The sequence below is a fragment of the Halichoerus grypus genome, chromosome 1 (assembly GCF_964656455.1).
Source record: "Halichoerus grypus chromosome 1, mHalGry1.hap1.1, whole genome shotgun sequence".
NCBI lineage: Eukaryota > Metazoa > Chordata > Mammalia > Carnivora > Phocidae > Halichoerus > Halichoerus grypus.
The window spans coordinates 47,345,973-47,370,317 of NC_135712.1; the positions used below are offsets into that span (position 1 = coordinate 47,345,973).

Here is a 24,345-nt window from a genome sequence, read left to right on the forward strand (position 1 = left end):
ATATATACACACCTACTCTTTTTTCTTTTGTTGCTACCACTTAACATTTTGTTGTAAACATTTTCTGATGTTTCTGCCTTTGCTATTTTATTTTATTTTTTATGTTTTTTTAAGAGGAGGGGAGGGGGAAAGGGAGAGGGAGAATCTCAAGCAGGCTCCAAGTCTAGCATGGAGCCCTATGGGGGTTCACCCTCACAATCCTGAGATCATGACCTGGGCCAAAATCAGGGGTCGGATGCTTAACTGACTGAGCCACCCAGGCACCCCCATACTTGCTATTTTAAATACTACACAGCATTCCTTTCTGTAGTAGTAATCAGGGCTCTTAAGTATATCAGAAACCCAGCTTAAGCTAGCCTAAAAAAATAAAGACTTAGTGGCGTGAGTAACCAGTGTGGGCATGGGTGCAAGAGATGTTAGGTGTGACTGGAGCCAGGGCTCCATGTTTTCAGGACTACGACAGTTCTCTCTTCATTTCTTGCCTCTGCTTGTGTATTGGCCTTAGTTGGTCTTAGCTGGGCTTCCTCCGTGTGGCTGACAATGCCAGGGTTTTATTTGTCTGGTCTTGGACCATAGAGGCAAGAAGAGACCTGCCCAATTCTAAAGGAAAAGTCATAAGAAAGGACTTTTACTGGCTCATCCCTAAACCAATCACTGTGGGCTGTGGAGATGGGTAATCTGATTGGTTGCCTTGGATCATGTGCCTACCATTAGGTTTAATACAGGAAGTGATTAGGGGATAAAGGAGGGATAAAGGAAGTGATTAGGGGAGAAACCTACTGAGCAGCCATAAATAATACCTTTCACAGATACTAAATCCTTGGCTTTGAGGTTGTTTCAGTATTTTGGTTGGGATTGATAACTTTGAGAACATCTTCAAGGATGTTACTTCTATAGGATATTTTCTTTATGAAAAATTATTTGAAATGTAATTCCTGGATCAAAGAGTATCCAACAGACATTCCTATGGTTCTTGGTATATGTTGCCTTATTGTGCTGCAAAAGAATTGTACCAAAGAAATAGCTTCTAAAAAATGAGGTCCTATTAAAAATTTAAAGTCCATTTATTAGTTCAATAAATACTGGCTTAGCTATGTGTCAGGCCGTATATCCATTTTCAGTTACCAAAATGATTCCTTTTCATTCAAAAACTTTATTCAAATTGACTTTACAGACATAACATAAATTGTAATCTGAGGCCTCATCACCCACCAGCTGCTTACCTCATTTTCCTGAGTTTTGCTTTGCTCATCTCTGAATGAGAATATCTGCTAAACTCTCTCCTCAGGGCCACTGAGGTGATCAAAGATGAAGGATGAGGGGACCAGGAGACAAGGTGCTCAAGAAGTGATGAGAAGGTTTTGAGGAGGCAATGAGGTGAATGTGATAGGAAATTTAAAAACTGAAAAAATAAGTTTGTTAAACTGTAAAGCATGATATGAATGTAAGATATTATTATGATTGAGAGAGGTGCTACAATAGCAACTCTTTTTTTCATATAAATATGGCATAAAATTATAACTGTGGAATATAAAACTGGGTTTTGAAATTCTGTCACCACTTTTGCAAAAAAAATAAATAAATAAGGAAAACACATTTCTGAAAATGCCTCTTCCTTTAACTAGAAGTTCTTGTTACATTATGACCATTTTATTAAACATGTAGATGAAATGATAAGTTAATAAAAACAAGTGGATGAATTCACATAGGTTGCTAACTTCCCTCCAGATATGAGTTACATTAATGAGCAAGAATTTATCATGTAAAGCATGAAAAACAAGACATGTGAATTGTATTCAGGCTTTAGCATTGGCTAAGCTTTTTCAGAGTTAGAGCCATAGGATTTTTCCCCTTATGACTGAAAGCAGCCTTAGAGATCATTTAGTTCAACTCCCTCATTTTATAGATTATTTTGATTTCATTGCTTTAGCAGAAACTTCAATGTATGCGTCTATTTGGTTAATACTCACCCATCTATGTCTTTTTCTTTTCTTTTTTTTTTTAACCCACCTATTTCTAAAAGACATGTTGTGGCTATTTTTGAAAGGTACTTAAATAGAGAAACCATTAGAATTATTACAGAGCAGTCCAAATTGTTTAGGAAAACATTTTCCTTATGGAATCACAAGATTTAAAAATAGTTGGCATTTACACTGAGAGGTTCATAAAACGCCATATGAATGAAGGTCTTGATAAGGAAAATCTGTGTCTTAAGATGGCCGACCGAGCCAGCGGGAGAGTCTCAGTCCTTGCCCCGGGGCTCTTCCGGGTTCTTCTCCCTGCTGTGCTTCCCGTGCGCACCAATCCGAGTTCTTCTCCCTGCCCCGCTTCGCGCACGCACCAAAAGTGCCAAGTATGCAGAAGTAGAAGTGTATAAATTGCCCCCTTTGTGCTCAGGGTTCAGACCTTTGGAGACTACTCTCCTCTGAGCCCGCTGGCTTTAAATAAACCTCCTATCCTCCAAGATCTCCGAGGGCCACTTGGTTCTTCCATTGGGTGATCCTGTCCAGGTTCCGTAACAGTCTCATTAATCTCTAAAATGCATTCACAGTTGTTTGGTTCCTTTATAAGTAGTGGTGGGAATGGAGATCTAGAATCTCAACTCTATTGCTCAATTTCAATATACGGTTTAAAGATTTGCATACCTCTGGGAACTACAAGCTGTCCAGAAGCTTCTTTCTGGGGCTTGCCACATAGTGAACACTACTGTGAAACAATATCGGTTGACTAAAAGCCAAATTCTAGCAGAAAGGAAAATTAACTAAGAGCTTAATTATAATTTTCTGCTAAATATCTTAACTCATGCTTTATAATTTTGTCTCTACTTTTAGCATATGCAAATTTTGGCTAATACCTTTCTCATGGTAAGAAATGGAAGGCTTATGGAATTCAACTAACACCCAAATGATGCCCAAACACAGTACCATTTACTGAACCACAGATGACCTCATATTAAGGTAAGAAGACAAGTTTAAGTAAATGTTTGAAGAGGAAACAGAAAATTCATGAACTACCCAATTATCCCTCCTACAATATCAGGTACATTCTTTAGAAGTAAATAAAGCAAGTGACAACTATAATTACTGTTCATGGTTTTGATTGGAGTATGGTGTGGAGGATCATTTTCTTCTAATTCAAATTTTATTCTTAAAATTGTTGTAAGGCCTTGGGCAGCTGACAACACTTAATACAGACAGAGCCACGTGACATAGCCACAAAGGGAAAAGGCTTAGAGTTGAACAGACTTGGGTTTGAGCCTTGACACTGACCTTTCATTTGTTGGTTCTGTCACTTATCTCATCCCTTATCTAATACTTAGCATCATCTATGTATCAGGCATTGCTTGGGAAGTGGAACTACAAAGCTACAGAAATTAATCAGACATGCTATTTGCCCTCAAGGACTTATATTTAGTAATGAGATAGGCAACAAATAAATGTATAAAAGAAAACTATTAAACCTATAAAGTGGGAATGCTGTAAGGATTAAATGTAAGAACATGCATAAAATATTTGATCCTGGCCCTAGCATGCAATAGGCATATAAAAATTTTAGTTTTTCTTCATTCAATTACTTATTCATTCAACAATTTTTTTAGTGCCAAATAAGTTTACGGCACTGTTCTGGGTATTGAACAAGAGTCAGGGTAGTATCACCCAGCCATATAAAACTTGGAGGGAGAAGAGTGGAAGTCAGTGTTTCAACTACATAGCTCTCTCTGGCACAAGGAAGTATTGGATAAATGTCAATTATCTCCTGAAAGTTAGAGAAGTGCAAAGAGAGACAATAAGAATTAGATAAAAGCATTGCTTCAGTAAATGCCTTGATTAAATTGGCTGTCACCGAAGTGTAGTTTACCATTCAGTAGATTTACATGCATTTCTCCAATAAGACTTACTGCTCAGGTTTTGGAAGAGAGCAGACTATGGGGTGACTCAAAATTAGAAGTCAGTCTGACAAGCATGAGAGACAGTCAGAGGATCAAGAGGAGCAAGAGAAGGCAACATCGAAATGCCAGATCTTGAGTCCAAGCTGATGAATTTTGCTACAGAGGCAAGAGAGATCAGAAAAAGGTGACTGCCAGGACAGGAAGGGATAGAGGAATAGGGGTAAGGGGGGTTGGGAGGAGCATGTTCAGTGCTCAGAGAGTGGACAGTATCAAAGGACAGAAGTTTGTGGCCAGAGAAAGGGAACTAGTAATCTCAAGGTGTAACTTGTTCCCTGTCTCAAGTGGCGGTCCCAGGTAGACTCATATTAGGGGCCGGTTGTGGCAGACCTAAGATCCACCACTCAGGTCTTCCTTTTCAAGAAAGAACCTGGTTACTGAGCTTCAAGAAGTGTGGTTAGCTAACACCTTCAAGATCTGCTCTGCATTGGACCTGAGTTCACACTCTTCACTGGGTGGCCCCCAAACAATGACTGAGCAAGGCAGTGGTACAAGGAACTGGCCATTCCCATCCAACAGGCACTCCTTGAACTGGCCGCCATTGCTCTGCTGCTCCCTGTTGGGCTAGCAGAGGAAGCATGGCAGTCTGACCTGCTCAATTCTTACTCCCCTTTCCTTGTACAGGTGTCACTCCCCCCAGAAAACCTTTTGTGCTCCTAACTCCATCTTACCATCTGTTGCCAAAAGAACCCATCTATAAACTTTTTTTTTTTTTTTTAAAGATTTTGTTTATTTATTTGACAGAGAGAGATACACAGCGAGAGAGGGAACACAAGCAGGGGGAGTGGGAGAGGGAGAAGCAGGCTTCCCGCAGAGCAGGGAGCCCGATGCGGGGCTCGATCCCAGGACTCTGGGATCATGACCTGAGCCGAAGGCAGACGCTTAACGACTGAGCCACCCAGGCGCCACCGACCCATCTATAAACTTTTAAGTCTTGTTGCATATATTCTTATTTTATTCTTATAATAACCGAGGTGGTAGAGTTATAAGAGCACCCACGCTCTACTTTACAAATGGAAAAACTGAAACCCAGAACACTTAAATAACCTGACTGTGTTTACACTGCTAGGGTGTGCCAAAGTTGTGCCCAAATTTCCTCCAAATCTTTTCCAAGCCCGGTGCTCTTTACCTTGGAGATATTAAGAATAATGAGTGGCAATAAAAAATGCTAAAGGAAGCCACAACTGAGTCTCAGTCAAACTTTGTAGCTTTAGCATGAGGTTGAGATGGAAAACATCATTGTAGAGAAAAACAATCCCATACTTATAGTAGTACATTTTGATTAAAGAAGAGAATTATAAATTATAAAAAAATTTTATTTCTATCCCACTCTCATTTTAAGGGTTCCCTTTGTGTATATTTATGAGGATCTTATTAAGAGTCTTTCAGGTGTTCCTTTGCCATCAGTGGATCAGACCAGAGTCCAGTAATTTCCATATCCAAAGGAAGTAGTGCAATGCCCTTTTGAAATCACACTAGCTATTTCACCATAAACAAAGTAATTTACAAATAACTGTTCCTTTGTTGAAATCTGATCATTTATTTTTCTTCTTTCTTTTGAATTTTGAAATAATAAAACACAAAACAAATTCATGATCATTAAAATGAAATTTGAGAAGGATGCCTGGGTGGCTCAGTCAGTTAAGCTTCTGCCTTCGGCTCAGGTCATGATCCCGGGGTCCTGGGATCGAATCCCGCATTGGGCTCCCCGCTCGGCGGGAAGCCTGCTTCTCCCCCTCCCACTCCCCCTGCTTGTGTTTCCTCTCTAGCTGTCTCTCTCTGTGTCAAATAAATAAATAAAATCTTTTAAAAAAAAGTAATTTGAGAAAATAGAAAAGTATACAGATGACAGTAAAAGTCACCCATAATGCCACTGCTGTATTTTGGCTTTAGACCTTTTTTGTCTTCTACCAGTGTGTATACAGTACATTCATTCCCTTACCCTAACCTTAACACCACATGACACCCTGGAAGTTGTGACTATACTTCAACCCAGGAAGTTCATACAATTCCAAGATCCCTTATATTGACAGGTGATGAAGTCGCTGAAATCCACCTCTTATTCCCAAATGAATTAACAATATGTAACTTCTTAAATTTCAGATCTCAGAGTTAGACCCCAAACTCAGTTCCTCCATGTTTATTTATTTATTTATTTATTTGCTAAATCCTTGGATATTAGCACTGTGGTCCTTGATTGAGGGAAAGCATCTGTAAGGCGACTTGGATGGCCTCTGCCAATGAAGAAAGTACCACCTTTTGGATAATATGCTGATCATGGAGGCTCCCGACTCCCCCACCTTTGAGGGCAAGTTCTGAAGCCAAGTTAAACCAGATTGGATTCTTGAAGTGGACCTGGACTGGAATGAACCTCCTGGAAACACTAGGACAAACCAGCCGTGGGGGGCAAGGTTTTGAACAAGAACCATGTCTAGGTGGCCCTGTCCAGTGGTGACTCATCGCAGGTAAGGTTCCCATTTGCTTGAAGTTCAGTGTTGGGATAGAGGATCTCTGTCCTAGAAGTGACTTGTGCAGCGGCACGTGACTGGGAGAACGGAGTACTTGCTAAGGTGATATGACTTGCTTTTATGTCACACCAGCATGTGTGTCTGGACAATGTTACAAACGTAGCTGAGCCACAGAAATAGTTTTCCAGGGCGCCTGGGTGGCTCAGATGGTTGAGCGTCTGCCTTCGGCTCAGGTCGTGATCCCAGGGTCCTGGGATCGAGTCCTGCGTCGGGCTCCCTGCTCAGCGGGGAGCCTGCTTCTCCCTCTGCCTCTCTCCCTCTCTGTCTCTTATGAATAAATAAATAAAATCTTTAAAAAAAAAAGAAATAGTTTTCTATATGACATTTTTAAATTTAAGATGATTAAAAAAGGAATATGAAATCAGAAGTACATAATTAGTGAAATCAGCTGGTAAAATGCAATAGGCATCCACAGAATCAAAAGCTCTTCTCGATGAAAGGAGGCCCAAGAAATCTTCCTAAAACTGCATCATTTCCCAAGTCACACCTAGCTTGTCCCTGGGTCTTTTAAGGGACAGGAGCCTGGCAGCCAACTTGCACCATCCTGTCGCCATTGAAGTTACATGAGTGCCACCTAGTGTCACTTGTTAAAGCTGAAAGGGGCTTAGATCTTCAGTTTACCTGATCTGTGGAAACCAAAGCCCTGAACACAGGGGTGATTTCCGCAGGCTACATCTATCTGATTAGTGGCTGAGCCAGACTGGGGAATTGGTTGTCCTGCTTTACAGTTTCAACTGGTGGTAACCTCTGGAGTTTGGGAGTTAGAAGTCCTGGTAGCTGGACTGTGCCAAAGAATAAAGCATAAACGTCCAGGGCCTCAGGTGCCCCGTGCATTAAACTCCTAAAATAACATTTCCTTGTTCTTAAAGTTTGAGACACATGAGTGGCAGAGAGCAGAATCTGAAAGTTAGCATAGGTCTCCACAGGCCTTTAATCAGCTCTGCTCCTCCATGACCAATGACCTTAATCCAGCTGTACACGTAATCAAATTATTTCCTACAAGCAAGTACTCTGGTCTAAAGTCATCAGCCTTAATCCAGGGAAGATGCCTCTGCTATCTCCTTTTAGGCTTTCTCCTTCAGCCTCTAGCTTTTCAAATGAAGCAGGTCTGACACCATCTGAGAGACCAGTGCCATTGGAACCATTTAGGCTTTGATTTCCAGAAGTCAGGTGTTTTCCAGTTCTCCAAGTAGAGCTGTTTCAAGATTGATCTAGGCCAGTGGTTCTTATTGCTGCCTGCACATTAGCATCACCCAAGGAAATTTTAGAATACCATTGTGCTTGGGTATGACCCTAAACCAGCACAGTCAGAATCCCTGGGGGTTCCCACATTGTTGTGTGTGGTTTTTGTTAAGCTACTCAGGTTATTCCAATGTTCAGAAGATTGAAAATCACAGTGATGGGCTGAGCTTGCACTAAATAAGAGAATAGAAGAGCTAAAAGTAGGAAAGGTGGGAGTTAGATAAGCTCATTCCACCCAGGGTCTCAAACAGAATTGGGTATATACTAAAGGCTCAATAAATGTCTGCAGAAAAGAACTTGTTCAAAGGAAATGGTATAATAATACTGAAGGCATTCACAGTCTACTCGTTTCAGGATTCTCTTACCTCCCTGCATAGGAAACAGTTTACCACAAGTAAACTTAAAAGTAGGAGAAGCAGGTAGACAAGCCAATATAGAGCAGGAAGAAATGTTTCAAAACATGAATATTATTAAAATATACCTCACCCTCTGTTTTCCTTTCCCTGTCCCATTTTCAATTTCTTAATTCTCCCATTCAAATCACATACAGTGTATCTAAAGACACATAGAATTAAAGGGGCCTGCCATATTCCAAAACACTGCCCTATTACTTCTCTGAGCAGTGACATTTGAACCGAGATGTGAAGTATGAGTATGTTGTGTGTGTATGTTGGGATCTGTGTGTGTGCAGGGGTGAGGGGACTTTTCAAGGCAGAGACAGCATGAACAAAGGCCATGTGTTGAAGGCTTATTAAAGGAACACAGAGGAAGCCAGTGTGAGGGGGAGGGGAATGTGTTATGAGAGGGGACGTGAATGTTCAGGAGATGCCAAAGCAGGCAGGGCCTTGCCCATTAGTTTTCATACACCTATATACCACGTACCACTTTCTCTCACGCATTAAGTCCATTGCATGTTTTCCTGCTTGCTTTGATCTACTTTTCTTTTTTTTTTTTAAGATTTATTTATTTATTTGAGAGAGAGAGAAAGAATAGGGGAGAGGGGCAGAGGGAGAGAGAGAAACCCAAGCAGACTCCACCCTGAGCACAGAGCCCAGTGCGGGCTCGATCTCACGACCCTGAGATCACCACCTGAGTTGAAACCAAGAGTCTCCCACTTAACCCACTGCACCACCCAGGCAGCCCTGCTTTGATCTACTTTTATGATCTCACCTTCAGTATCAGTGACTGATACTCCTTAAGAACTGCTGACCTCCTTAAGAAAATCTGTAAGTGGTTTTTCTAAAATTCCAAACCTTTATTCTTGTTAAACACAATACACACTCAGTGGAAAAAATTCTAACAATTTATAGATGTATAAAGTGAAAGTTACCTCAAGTCCTACCCACCAAAAACTACCATGGTTAATAATTCTAAATATTCATTTAGGACAACCCTCTCAGGTCCCCTCCCTCTTTGGGAGCTTTGTGCTATCACTTTACTATCGCTCAATAAACTTTGCTTTGGGGTGCCTGGGTGGCTCAGTTAGTGAAAGGTCTGCCTTTGGCTCAAGTCATGATCTCAGGGTCTTGGGATCGAGCCCCGCATCGGGTTCCCTGCTCAGCGGGGAGACTGCTTCTCCCTCTCCCTTTGCAGCTCCCCTGCTTGTGCTTTCTTGCTCTCTCTCAGTCCAATAAATAAAATATTTAAAAATTAAAAAAAATAATTCTACATATTCATTTAGACTTTTCCATGTGCACTTACAAATGGTTATCTATATTTTTTTGGAAAAAGCTAAAGAAATACCAGACACACCATTCTGCAACTTGCTTTCCCCTCCCAACTCTTTTGTTTTATTTAAAAATAAATAAATGATGAGTGCCTGGGTGGCTCAGTTGGTTAAGCATCTGCCTTTGGCTCAGGTCATGATCCCAGAGTTCCAGGATCGAGCCCCACATGGGGCTCACTGCTCAGTGGGGGGGTCTGCTTCTCCCTCTGCCCCCACCCTGCTCTCGTGCTCTCTCTCACTCTCAAATAAATAAAATTTTTAAAAAATAAAAATAATAAATAAATGAAACGTTTAACACAATTCCCAAGGAGTAGAAGTGATTTGCTGTTTGACCCAGCTTTTTATTTAAGGCTATGTAGAACCAGAACATACATCAATGGAATATTGTTAGTGGTTGGGAGGAAATGTTTAAGAGTTTTATTTTTTATTAAAAATTTTTCAGCATTATTGAGGTATAATTCACAAATAAAATTCGGAAGTTATTTAAAGTATACACGGTGATAATTTGATATACATATGCATTGTAAAAGGATTCTTCACATCTAGTTGGCACATCCTACAATTTGTTTTTATGATAGACATCTTTCTTTGTCAGTATACATAGCTTTACCTCATTTTATTTTAGCAGTGATATGTTCTTTCATCAAATAGATGTACCATTCAATGATGGACAATTTGGTTGACTCCAGTTTTTTACCATTACAAGCCAAAGAATACATCAGTGAGCATCCTTGTATATGCTTTTGTTCAATTATGCAAATATCTCTATAAGATAAATTCCATAGGGAATGTTTCAAAGGGTATGCATATTTTGGATATGAGTATTTCCAAATTCCCATCCAAAATGTTGCACCAATTCACCTCTCACGGTGGCATGAGAGTACCTGTTGCCATTCTCTGTCTCCTGATTTGCTACCTCTCATCTTACAGAAAGAACAAGAATCAGAACTTTACCCAATTCAATCCAATTTTCTGGGCCATGGCCTTGTTTATGACTGCCTAGTATACCCCATTTCCATCCAACCTCTATCTCGAACAGATCCTCCTCCTCCTGAGAGCTCGGTTCCTGCTGTGACCATCATCTATCATCTGGACCATCCCCCCCGCCTTGTCTTTCATAATCTCTCTCTTACCACAATCTTTCTCATTTGCATTACTTTTCTTCCAGCTCTGTGGCTAATATCCCCATTTAAGGTCTTACTGCCTCTTGCCTGACCTATCTTCAATCCTGTCCACCTTCAATCCAACCTGAACTCATGTTTACATTCATCTTTGTGAAACTCTCTCCTCAGAGTCCTCTCTGAGGTTCTCTCTATTTGAGAACCTTCATGGCTCTCCATTCCTTACCAAATCCTGGCTGAGTTGTCTGTACCATCACTGGCCTGCTCTTCCAACCACCAACATGCCTGGTGCTTTTCTGCATTTGATCAGGTCACTCCCTCCCTGAAGGTGTTTCCCCTTCAGGCCTACCTGAACACTATCTATCCAGGTGAACCACAAAGATATCTGGGGAAAGAGCTTTCCAGATGAAGGGAATGTTAGAGTTGCAGATTATGTAGAGCCTCATTGGACACTGTAAAGACTATAACTAGGCAAATTTTTAGCATCATCCTTATGCAGGAGTATAGGCTTTGTCTCGGCTGACAAATTATAAAATACAATACAAGTCAATAATTGTACAAGTCAATAATTTTTAAAATAATAATATATTTATAGCAGGAAGAAATTCTTTGCTTCAGGCTAAAAATGATGGCATAAGATTTTGCCTCACTCTGGAAGAATTTCGTTAAGCTGAAGCAGAAACATCCAACTGAGCAATCACACCTAATTGTGATATATAATAAGGACCCCAAAGTAATGTCTTCCTTCTTCTTCATCTTTTGTGTGTTTTCATTAACTTATTTTCTTATTTAATACAAACACGACAATCATTTCTACTTCTAAAGTGCTTCTTAAATCATGAAGATAGAACACCACTTGCCTATTTAATTTAACTTAAATTCAGACCTCATATTCATTCATTGCTAATTCATAGGGTTGTTGGGAGGATTAAAGGAATTAATAGAAGTGCTTAGAACAATACTTGGCGCACCGTAAATGCTCTATATGTGTTTGCAGTAATAATGTTATATGTATATATACTCTCCATTCATTTATTTATTCATACAGCAAATTACAGCTATGTATCCAGTACTATGCCAGGCACTGGAAATGTAAACATACTAAACTGTTCCCAAAGGATCTCATCTCTATTGGAGAAAACAAATATATAAACACATAATTAAAGTGTGATAAATGCAGTGATTGAGGTGTATTTAAGGCGAAGTGGTAGCAAAAGGCAGAAATGAATAATTCTGCTTGAGAGAAAGAGTTACAGAGAAAATGTTGCTCAAGTGTTAAGGCTAGGCATAACCAGCTGAGAGAAGTTAGTAGAAAGTAAAAGGAAATAAGCTTTTAACAAAGCCATAAAGTCACGGAGCAGCAGGGTGTATCTGAGGCCTTGTAGAGTGACTGATGTATATATTATAAGGGAAGAAAGTAAAGTACTTATGATTTTGAGAGGATTGTATCATTGGTAAAGAATTTGAACATTCTTTATAGAGGATGGTGAGCCACTAAAGGAGTTAGGTAGATTCCCATTTTAGAAAATATGCAGCAAGAGGCACAAATTCAAATAGCTGTGAGGACCAAGCAATTACCAAATGTGTAAACTGAAAAAAAAACCAAACAAACAAAAAACAAGTGTGTAAATTGGGGTATGGTCTAAAGTGATGGGGGAACTGAAAAGTATATAAAGACATTCAAGTGATTAAAAATAACAATGGGGCACTTGGCTGGCTCAGTTGGTAGAGCATGTGACCCTTGATCTCAGGGTTGAGTTGAGCCCCACGTTGGGTGTGGCAATTACTTAAAAATAAAATCTTAAAAAAAATTAAAATTAAAAATAACAACAAAATAAAAGCTGCTAAGTCAATCCAGTCTGAGTGCTGCCAGTTTGAACTCCTGGTGTAGAGGCTGTTGTCTGTTTGGGGAAAAGTGGAAGAAGGTAGAGACTAATTAAGGAATCCCTTAACATAAAACATAACAAGGAACAAAAGCAAGAGAAAAGCTGCAGAGGTGAAGGAGGACCCAATCTGAACAATGTTTAGGGAAGAAAAAAAAATCCATAGACCTTGATGACCTATGGAAAGGAAGAAGGAAAGAAGCTAGAATGATTCCCAGGTTTCTGGCTTAGATGACTGGAAATATGATAAAACCATTCACCTCTACAGAAATGGTAAGGACTGGGAAGCAGGTAGACATGATGAGTTGGTTTTAGAAATGTTGAGTTTAGAGTGTTTGTGGGTCATCCAACTGTAAGCTCCCAGTAGATGGCTAGATTTACAGATGGAAAGTACAAAAGAAAGGCTAGGGCTAAAAAATACAGATATAGGAGTTATCAGGTTATAGGTAGGAATTAACAAGAGAGATGTAGTTGATATTGTCCAGAATAAAAGTGTGAGAAAAATTATAGAGAAGAAATTTTTTAATCTAAATTTTTAAAAATGCTTTTGTATCTCTGGTCATTTTCATATTCAATATAGGCTAAGAATTCTTTTTATTTAACTTTGTATTCTTCTTAAGTGAATTTGGCATGTAGAAATGACAGTGTTAAAATGTACAGCTTAGGGGGCGTGTAGGTGGCTCAGTCATTAAGTGTCTGCCTTCGGCTCGGGTCATGATCCCGGGGCCCTGAGATCGAGCACCACGTTGGGCTCCCTGCTCCATGAGAAGCCTGCTTCTCCCTCTCCTATTCCCCCTCCTTGTGTTCCCTCTCTCTCTGTCTCTCTGTCAAATAAATAAATAAAATCTTTAAAAAAAAAATGTACAACTTAGCATGGGTACTGGAGAAACCAGCCTGGAAATAACGTATTTATAGAAAATGTAACATACTACACCTACAACAGACAGAAGAAAGAAAAATTAAGGAGTTGATCCCATTTACAATTGCACCCAAAACCATAAGATACCTAGGAATAAATCTAACCAAAGAGGCAAAGAATCGGTACTCAGAAAACTAGAGAATACTCATGAAAGAAATTGAGGAAGACACAAAGAAATGGAAAAATGTTCCATGCTCATGGATTGGAAGAATAAATATTGTGAAAATGTCTATGCTACCTAGAGCAATCTACACATTTAATGCAATCCCTATCAAAATACCATCCACTTTTTTCAAAGAAATGGAACAAATAATCCTAAAATTTATATGGAACCAAAAAAGACCCCAAATAGCCAGAGGAATGTTCAAAAAGAAAGGCAAAGCTGGTGGCATCACAATTCCAGACTTCAAGCTCTATTACAAAGCTGTCATCATCAAGACAGTATGGTACTGGCACAAAAACAGACACATAGATCAATGGAACAGAATAGAGAGCCCAGAAATGGACCCTCAACTCTATGGTCAACTAATCTTCAACAAAGCAGGAAAGAATGTCCAATGGAAAAAAGACAGACTCTTCAACAAATGGTGTTGGGAAAATTGGACAGCCACATGCAGAAGAATGAAACTGGACCATTTCCTTACACCACACACAAAAATAGACTCAAAATGGATGAAAGACCTAAATGTGAGACAGGAGTCCATCAAAATCCTTGAGGAGAACACAGACAGCAACCTCTTCGACCTCAGCTGTAGCAACTTCTTAGAAACATCGCCAAAGGCAAGGGAAGCAGGGCAAAATGAACTATTGGGACTTCATCAAGATAAAAAGCTTTTGCACAGCAAAGGGAACAGTCAACAAAACCAAAAGACAACCGACAGAATGGGAGAAGATATTTGTAAATGACATATCAGATAAAGGGCTAGTACCCAAAATCTATAAAGAACTCATCAAACTCAACACCCAGAGAACAAATGATCCAATCAAGAAATGGGTAAAAGACATGAACAGACATTTCTGCAAAGAAGACATCCAAATGGCCAACAGAATCTGCGTTGGTGGTATAGTGGTGAGCATAGCTGCCTTCCAAATGGCCAACAGACACATGAAAAAGTGTTTAACATCGCTCGGCATCAGGGAAATCCAAATCAAAACCTCAATGAGATACCACCTCACACCAGTCAGAATGGCTAAAATTAACAGGTCAGGAAATGACAGATGTTGGCGAGGATGCGGAGAAAGGGGAACCCTCCTACACTGTTGATGGGAATGCAAGCCAGTGCAGCCACTCTGGAAAACAGTATGGAGGTTCCTCAAAAAGTTGAAAATAGAGCTCCCCTATGACCCAGCAATTGCACTACTGGGTATTTACCCCAAAGATACAAATGTAGTGATCTGAAGGGGCACCTGCAACCCAATGTTTATAGCAGCAATGTCTACAATAGCCAAACTATGGAAAGAGCCTAGATGTCCATCAGCAGATGAATGGATAAAGAAGATGTGGTGTATATATACTATATATATATATATATATATATATATATATATATACACAATGGTATATATATACAATGCAGCCATCAAAAAATGAAATCTTGCCATTTGCAACAATGTGGATGGAACTAGAGGGTATTATGCTAAGTGAAATAAGTCAATCAGAGAAAGACAATTATCATATGATCTCACTGATATGAGGAATTTGAGAACAAGACAGAAGATCATAAGGGAAGGGAGGGAAACTGAAACAAGACGAAACCAGAGAGGGAGACAAACAATAAGAGACTCAAGCTCAGGAAACAAACTGAGGGTTGCTGGAGTGGAGGGGGGTGGGAGGGATGGGGTGGCTGGGTGATGAACATCGGGGAGGGTATGTGCTATGGTGAGCACTGTGAATTGTATAAGAGTGATGAATCACAGACCTGTACCCCTGAAACAAATAATACATTATATGTTAATAAAAAATAAAATGTAACATACCTGTATTTTATACACATATTGTTAAAAGCATGTATCATGTAAGTATATTCAATTCCTTTAGACGGTTCCTTGCTAAATATTTTATTTGGCAAGACATACACTAAAAAGGAAGGGTTAGTACAAGAGTATGAGGTGAATGGAGACAGATCACACATAAAGAATAGCACAGCCATTGTCTAAGAATATTGTTTATAGATTGTATGTGTGAACTCACCAAAAGCAATAAGTTTTTAAAATTTAGGCTAGTTCCAGCTAACATACTGTTTACTATCCCTATTTCCAACCAGCAGTGACTCAACCCTAACAAGAGCCCTTTGTCTGGAATATTTGAGAACAAACTTGGACTGAGGAAAGCATGAAACAGGTTCCCACATTAAAACATAACCATCCCAGACCAGGAATGGGTCAATCCCCATCAAAATGTTTACTTTGGGTCCATCTACATAACCTATTAAGAGTCAACTTTGTTTAACAAAGACAACTACTAGAAGGATAATGAAGAAATACTATCGTTTCCAGGTCTTTTTTTTTAAATCACTGTTTGCTTAACACTTTTAAGTGAATTAAAAGCAGATGTTGAAATTGTTGCCAACTGTTGACTTGTCATCTGTGAATGGGAATTAACTTGGTTTTGTTCATCATTAAATTAAATGTTAGGCTTCAGTAGTTTAAAGAATCTTGGAATGCAGGTCCTAATGGGATTTTAAAATTACAAATAAGTGAAGTAAATTTGATAATTGTGAAGATATCTGTCCTTGTAAAATAAAAAGAAAAATTCCTGGGAAAGTTTGGAATTCTGAAACTCAAAAGTCAGGTATTTTGAAACAGAAATCAATATTTTAATATTCAACAAGAACTTTTAGACACCATCTATACTTTCAGCCCTACATTTGGTGTAATGGAGGCTACAAAGGAACTTAAAAGTGGTTATCATTCTCAGAGTGAAAGAGTACAAGATGCTGTATGACTCAGGACCCACATGAGCGGGCCTGTTAACAGTCCTTCACAAGTTCAGAAGAGGAATAACTCAAGGAGAGCTGAGATGATATGGGCAGGGATCTCAGGGGCAAGTTGGTTGGACAATGATGGATGTACAGGATTTAATATTACCTCAAGTGACACTCAGGTGCTAAGAGGGCTCTTAGCGATTCTTGCCCTTGGGTATTCAAGCTTTTTTGTAGCTGACCTGTGTAAGCAATAGGATATCGAACAGAGCTGACCTGTGTAACCAACAGGATATTGGTTGAACAGAGCTGACCTGTGTAACCAATAGGATATTGCAGACATGATGGGTGTGTGACTTTTGAGGCTAGGTCATAAAAAATATTGTGGCTTTGGTCTTGGTCTCTCTTAAACTCTCACTCTAGGGGAAGCCAAACTCCATGTTAAGAGGACATTCAAGCAGCCCATGCAAAGACTAATTTGGAGAGGACCCTAAGCCTCCTGCCGATAGTCAACACCAACTTGTCAGGCATGTGAGTGAGCCACCACAGACGTAGATCCTCCAGCCCTAGTGAAGTCTTCAGATGACTACATAACTGCAAACCTGACCAATATCTTGACTAACCTCAAGAGACCCTGACCCAGAACATCCACTTACCTGCTTCTAAATTCCTGATCCACAGAAATTGTGAGAAAATAAATGTTTTAGGACACAGAGTTTTGGGGTGATTTTTAATATAGCGGTAGATTAATACAATTTATTAGGTCTTCATCTTCACCTGGGAATACATGAAAATCAAGAAGAGATTGCTTAAATATGAATAAAGGAACAACAGCTGACATCATTTCTCTCTTGTTAAAAGAAATGTTATAATATTATAATGAAAAGTGAAATAAATTCTACTACACTAACATAACAATTGACCACACAGATGAGTTCACAATCCCTACCTGCCTCAATCCCAACCAGCTGTATAGGTGAATGACTTCATCCATTCAAAAATACTTCAAAAAAAAACCCCCCACAAAAACCCCTTAGTTCATTTGACAAATATTGAGAATAAACTATGTGTCAAAATATGAATTAAGTACACATAATAAAATATAAATTACATAATTATATGGCATAGAAGAGCAAATAATAGATGAAAAATATTTTTTTATAGTTTCATTTAAAACCAAGAGACTTAAATTTTCCCTTTATAAAAATTGCAACTTGATTTTGTCCAAGGATAATATGGCATAATTCTACACCTCCTTATTTGGGTGTGGGGATACAATTAGCTGCACAAATACAAGCAGGTAACATACCCTATGTGGATGACTGGGTGTGCCTTTTTTGGACATGCATCTTGGGATAGCTGCACTGTGCACAGTTCCGGATGGTCACCACTATCAGCATCACCTTAGTACAGCATCGGGTCTATAAAAAAAAGAGAGTCCAACTCCCTCTGCTCCAGTGGGATATAGAGAAGTACAAGAACAGAAAGTGTTCCTAGTATTATTGATGAAATCTTCTTAAAATTAGGAAAAAAGAGAAATGTAAGAAAATACATACAGATGATTTCTTCTCTAGCTCTTGAAAAGGTTTTTTTTTTTTTTTTTTTTTTTAAGGCAGAGATCCACTACTAGAATTTAACAAATTCTACTTGTAGTTCCATGCTATTTTTTTTAAAACACATAACAATTGAGGTAAATGGCAGGACTATGAGATTTTTTTTAAAGCATAAAATACTCAGAAGTTACACCCATAAAAATTTGCAGCCAGCTAGAAAATGTTCTGTGGCCATAGCGTGGTCCTTGTCATCTCAGGAAGTAAGGTGTATTGGGGAAAATGTGGACAAACCAGATTCAGAGCAAGTAGAAGAGCTTATGATAACAAACCCATCAGCAAGGGGGTCAGTACTAACTCAGCAGCTTGGAGTTCAACAACCCAATGTGGTGTTTGTCCTTTCAGAAGATAAGACAAGGTGAGGGTAAAGTGTGGATGACCCTGATCCAGAGCAAGAGAAAGAGGAGAAAGGGCTTGTAGGCAGAGGACTCACCTACCACTGAGATCTGTAGTAACTGCAGCTTGGATGTTAACAAGCAAAACATGAGCAAACACCATACACTGTGGAAAGTAAACCAGTAGAACCTGTTCAAGAAAGAGGAACCAAAGGCATACCAAGTTTCAAGGACTTCACCTAACAAGCAGATTCCTAGGATTACCACTGGAGGAAGAGGATGTCATCTTGGTGAATATCATGAACTCAGAGTGAACTCAGCAGAACATAGAATAGGTTGATGAGTAAAGAACAAATGTTATAACTCCAGAAAATATTATCATTAACCAATTTCAAGTGAGATCTTGTCCCCAGTGTGTTATATATTAACATCATATTAACCCTATCTAGGACTGGCTACAGAATTTGTGGGGGTCCCTGTACAAAAAGAAAGAGACCTCCTGTTCCTAAATCATTAGGAATTTCAAGATGGCAATAGCAGGGCACTAGACCAAGTGCAGGGCCCTTCTAAGCACGGGGTCTTGTGCGTTGACCAGGTTGCATGCTCATGAAGCTGACTCTGGCCCTATTAAAAATGAGTGGAAGTCAGAAGTTTTGACTTTACTTCTACAAAGTGAAGAACTGCTTCAAATGTCAAGTGAGATATATATATATATATATTTAAGATTTTATTTATCTATTTTACAGAGAGAGAGCACAAGCAGGGGGAACAGTAGAGGGAGAGGGAGAAGCAGGCTCCCCGCCGAGCAGGGAGCCCGACACGGGGCTTGATCCCAGGACCCTGAGATCATGACCCGAGCCGAAGGCAGAGGCTCAACCATCTGAGCCACCCAGGCGCCCCGTCAAGTGAGATATTTTTTTTTTTAAAGATTTTATTTATTTTTTTGACAGAGAGATATAGAGAGAGAACAAGTAGGCAGAGAGGCAGGCAGAGGGAGAGGGAGAAGCAGGCTCCCCGCCGAGCAGGGAGCCCGATGCGGGGCTCAATCCCAAGACCCTGGGATCATGACCCGAGCCGAAGGCAGCCGCCTAACCAACTGAGCCACCCAGGCGCCCCAAGTGAGATATTTTTAATGCAATAATATCTTTACCACTGTATAAAGCAATCACTGATTTAATTATACTAAACATGAACATTACGATTGAGGATTAGAAACACCTTAACCAGTGAACAACTGCTTGTCAAGTCACTGATAGTTTTTTTTATAAGTTGAAACATTTTTAAAAAGATTTTATTTATTTATTTGACAGAGAGAGAGAAAGAGCACAAGCAGGAGGAGTGGCAGAGGGAGATTCTGACTTGGGGGGGCGGGGCAGCAGGGTGCTGGATCCCAGGACCCTGGCATCAGGACCTGAGCCAAAGGCAGACACTTAACCGACTGAGCCACCCAGGCGCCCCAACATAATAGTTTTTAAAACCATTTTATTTTTTATTTTTTTAAGATTTTATTTATTTATTTGACAGAGAGAGACAGCGAGAGAGGGAACACAAGCAGGGGGAGTGGGAGAGGGAGAAGCAGACTCCCCGCTGAGCAGGGAGCCCAATGCGGGGCTCGATCCCAGGACCCTGGGATCATGACCTGAGCCGAAGGCAGACGCTTAACAACTGAGCCACCCAGGCGCCCCAGTTTTTAAAACCATTTTAGAAAAGCTTCTGAAAACCCACCAACAATTGAAGGAACAGAGTGGAAGTCTTGAAGTTAGGATGGTAAATTGATCTAGATTCTTGCCTTTTTTTCTTTTTGATGGTTGTCATCAAACCCCTCATTCCATGTTAAAAGAAATTTTCCCCATGGAAGGAAAAGATCCTGGGCTTGGAAATGGGTGTAATAACATGTGGCTCTGCATCATCCCCCTTTTGGGAAGAGAGTAAACATGTTTTTGGTTGTTAATGAAATGTCTGGACTATGCTTTCTGCTTATTTTAGTCAAATAGTTTTTAAATTATGAAAAATTCTGTATACTAAAGTATAGACTCTATAAAGAATAGTGAACACCTACTGTACTACACTTCTCAGCTCTTAAGAAACAAAATATTAAAAATATAACTGAAGCCATTTCTTCTCCTTCCCCCAAATATAATTCTGAGAACTGCAGAACTTTCCGCAGATAACAACTGTCCAAATCTCTGCACTAAGAGACTTGACCAAACTCTAGCATGGTTTCTAGCAACTTAACACCATGTCCCTAGGAGGACTCTAGCCCCCCATGGAAATCCAGCTCCTCATTAAAATGCCTGATTGAGAAAGTTCAACTGCCAGGAGAACTCACTCTTTGTTCTAGCCAAGCCTGATGATAGGTTTCTGACCTCGCTTTCTTGGAGCATTTATTAGAAAGGGTTTACAACTGTGAATATGTTTCTCTTACAACTTAAAAGTGTCCTTCTCAAGGATCTGAGAGTCATTTCTTTGAAATGTAATCATCAGGAATGATAGGGCCACTGTCTCCCAGCCTCTGTGGGAGGATAGAATCCTAACTTCAAAAATTGCCAGCTAGCAGACACAGCTGGCCTAATCACAGTCACACTGGCTAACCCTTTGTAATTTTTCACTTCTCTGACTCTAATGAGCCCCCACTCTCCCTACTCCCTCATTCTCCCTTTAAAACCTCTAATCACCTCTGCACCAATTGGAACAGAGCTCAGCTCTTTCCCGTACTGTCAGTAGTTTCTGAATAAAATCTGTTTTCACTGCTTTAACTAATGTCTGGCTGTATGAGAAATGCCATTCCAGTTTTTCTATCCTTCCCCTTCCCCTTCATTTTTAAAAGCACATATGCATCTATTCATAAACAGCATATTGTTTTGCCTATTTTTAACACCAAATATAAATGACACCATACCTTACCTAAACTTCTGCAATCCGTTTTGTCCATTCAACATTATATTTTTCCGATTTATTCATATTGCTACATGCATCTCTACTTCATCGGTGTTGGTTTCAAGGCTTGCAAAAGCGTTTCCCTAGGTCCATCCTCCTGAGTTTGTGCCCACCCGGATGGTAAAGGGGAGACAAGAGGCTGCTGCTTTGATGGTGGTGGTGTGGACCGAGCTTGGACGTGGAGGCCAAGGTGCCCATACTTGTGGAGTGAACTGGAAAGGAAGTAGGGTGGGAAGAGAAGAAATGTGGCAGCTCTATTTGGGACTCCAGGAGGTCTAGATATCTGAATTTGGATTTGACCTTCCAGGTTATTAGGAAGATACATATAAAGGTGGGAGGTTGGAGCATATTTCCTTTATTTTTAGCGCTTGTTTTCAAACAACTTCAACTTCAAACAACTTCTAAGTATTCAGGCATAAAGTATGCGGCCTCCATTTGTACTTTTGACCGCGCCCCACAAATAGGGGTGGGCGTGACCTTTCTTACACCCAACTCTTTCCGCAAACCGAGTTGTTACAGCAGGAAATGACTAAAGTGTGGCTATCCTCCTACCTTCACCTTCCCTGTGGAATTCCCCCCTCTCCTACTCTCTCCACTAGTTAGGACTCCCAATTCTGATCTTGTTAAGAAGGACGCCAAGACGTAATGAAGAAGCCAAATGGACGCTAAAAAACGACGCTCACAGGGCCTTTTACCAGGTCACGCTCCCTCATCAAGCTCCGCCCACTCTCCCTACTCCCTCATTCCGTCCGGGTCCCCGGGGCATCCTGGGACATGTAGTCTTTGAAAGGGCAACAGCTTTGACTGAGTCTCCTCCCCCAAGCTGCCTTTTGCCGTGGGGATGTCGTGACGTTGCGTTCCTCCCGTCTCTTGCCTCCTCCCTCTTTCTTTTCCTCTCCAGAAGCTCAGTCCCAGACTTCCGAGAATCTTTTACGACATTGGGTCTCCGAGTCGGTCCCGGCGCCGGGTCCACTTTTCGGCAAAGTGACGTGGACGTCAACAGCAATGGCGGAAGGAGAAGAGGTTCTACTAGGGCCAACGTCAAGCAGTGACGGCTGGTGAGTGAAAGCCCAGGGTTGATTCTTATTGCCCCTCTGTTCTTCCTTCTCACCATCCTGCCCGTCCTTGAGGCACTGGCAGGCGCCAGCGTGGAACGGGAAGACCCGTCCTGGACAAAGTCCACTGCCCTGCCCCGCCCCCTCTGCCGGCCGGGTCCTTTCAGCCAATTCCGTCAAGCCAGAGGGGCTGAGGCCCGACTCCAAGGGAGAGGGGTGTCGCCCAGGTACTGGGCCTCAGTTCGGTCCTCCTGTTTCGTTCACCGGTCCAAAACGTGCTGGAGAGGGTGGCTTCAGGGCTGGGTTTGGCCGGAATATGTGGCCCTGGGAGTTAGAGTAGGTTGGTTCGGAAGGAAGTTGCGTGGATATAGATCTGAGGCGCTAGAATACCATTTGAAGACAAGGCACTTGAAATTACCACCGCAACCTTTGCCTGAGAGGTTGAGAGATACACCCAGGGAGGATCCCTCCCACAGAGTTGAGATATTTTTTATTCTAGTTTTTATTTCTTGTTTTGCATTTCAACAGTTCCCACTATTCGTCTCACACAAGTCGTCTTTTTTCTTCCGACCACTTTCCTCACAGCTCAGTCTTTACAGCTTTGGATGCTTTCTGGACATTGCTCTTGCTGCTCCCAAGCCTTTGCGTGCTTGCCTGACTTATACTCAGGGTTGTGGGGGGGAGGGACCTCCAATAATTTTCGGTGGACTTTAGTCACCCAGTGTCGTTAATCTTTGGGAAAGGCTCCTACTTTTGAAATAGTTGATCTTTAAAATACATTTTTAGGGACAGTATCATAAAAAAATATGAAACCCTTAGAGGCTTTTTGAATTTTTATATTTAAGTATATTGACCACATGTATTAGATAGTTTTAGATTTGCTTTTTCATCACATGACATGTATACAGCTCATGTAATAAAGCTGTTTGCCTAAAATTATACAGGACATTTTAGACATGGACTTTAATCCTTGAGAAAGAAATGGAAATCATTGAAAGGGATAGATAATATAGTAACTGAGAAATTCAACTCTCAATTAGCAGACATCCAGTATCACCTTAGTGCATGCATGTACTCTCCAGGGTGTAAGAGGAAAACTTACGGTGACCTACGTGTAGTTTCTTTTCTCAATTTGCTTATATTGGAGCTGTGACATTTACACTAAGTAACAAGGTAAAATTGATCCAGCTCTTTGGGAATGTGAGTGAAAGTGTTATGGGATTTCCGGGGGGGTGGGGGGGGTGGGGGGGTGGGCAGAAGCCACTTCATTTGCCGTTATTGGAGAAAGCTTCATGGAAGCAAAGGTGTTTGAATTAGGCCTTGAAGAATCAACAGGATTTAGACTAGTGTTGTCCAATAGAAGTATAATGTGGGCCACATATGTAATTTAAAATTTTCTTTTTAAGATTTATTATTATTTTTTTAATTTTTAAGTAATCTCTACACCCAACCTGGGGCTCAAACTCACAACCTGAAATCACAAGTCACATGTCCCCCCAACTGAGCCAGCCACGTGCCCCTATAATATAAAATTTTCTAGTAGCCACATTAAAAACTAAAACAAAAAGCAGTTGAAATTATTTTATTATATCCAAAATATTATTTCAACATATCATTGTTATACAAAGAAACCAATTAGATAATTTTACATCTTTTTTGGTAACAAGTCTTCAAAATTCAACATGTATTTTACCTTTATCCTACATCTCAATTGGATCTAGCCACATTTCAAGTGTTAAATAGCCACACATGGCTAGTGGCTAACATTGGATAGTGCATTCAGATTAACAGATGGGAAAGGCCTCTGAATGGAGTAATTGTGTGAGTATGGACATAGGCAAGAAAACTAATGATTATTTGGAGAGTGAGGACTAGAACTTCATGAAATTTGCTGTCTTGGAAGTGTGAATTTTTGTATCATAAACCTCCTCTGTTCAGTTTATTGGAGGCCATGAGAAATGTTTCTAGAGTTAAAGCATCTTTGAGAAGTTCTTAGGAGGATTGTGAATATGAGCCTGATTCACAGAGGCAAGGAACATGGAGCTAATGGTTGTTAAAGGTAGCATTTGTTCTCTTCTAGGGTTGTTGTATCTTTTGTGTGACTTTCAATTTTTGTTGTTTA

General features: G+C 40.3%; 1 protein-coding gene across 4 annotated transcripts in view; it reads left to right on the top strand.

The window, feature by feature from the left end:
* Positions 1-21,973: 21,973 nt before the first annotated feature.
* The window catches only part of TBC1D23 (TBC1 domain family member 23), a 55,431-nt gene continuing 53,059 nt past the window's right edge, over positions 21,974-24,345 (top strand). For 3 of the 4 annotated variants that reach the window (XM_036109705.2, XM_036109704.2, XM_078063234.1), the window contains exon 1: positions 21,974-22,226. Coding sequence is in view for 3 of the 4 variants with exons in the window: in XM_036109704.2 (XP_035965597.2) it covers positions 22,174-22,226 (53 nt within the window). In the remaining variant the exon portion in view is untranslated. The remainder of the gene's footprint in view (positions 22,227-24,345) is intronic. The other variant, XM_036109703.2, reaches the window with a different exon arrangement.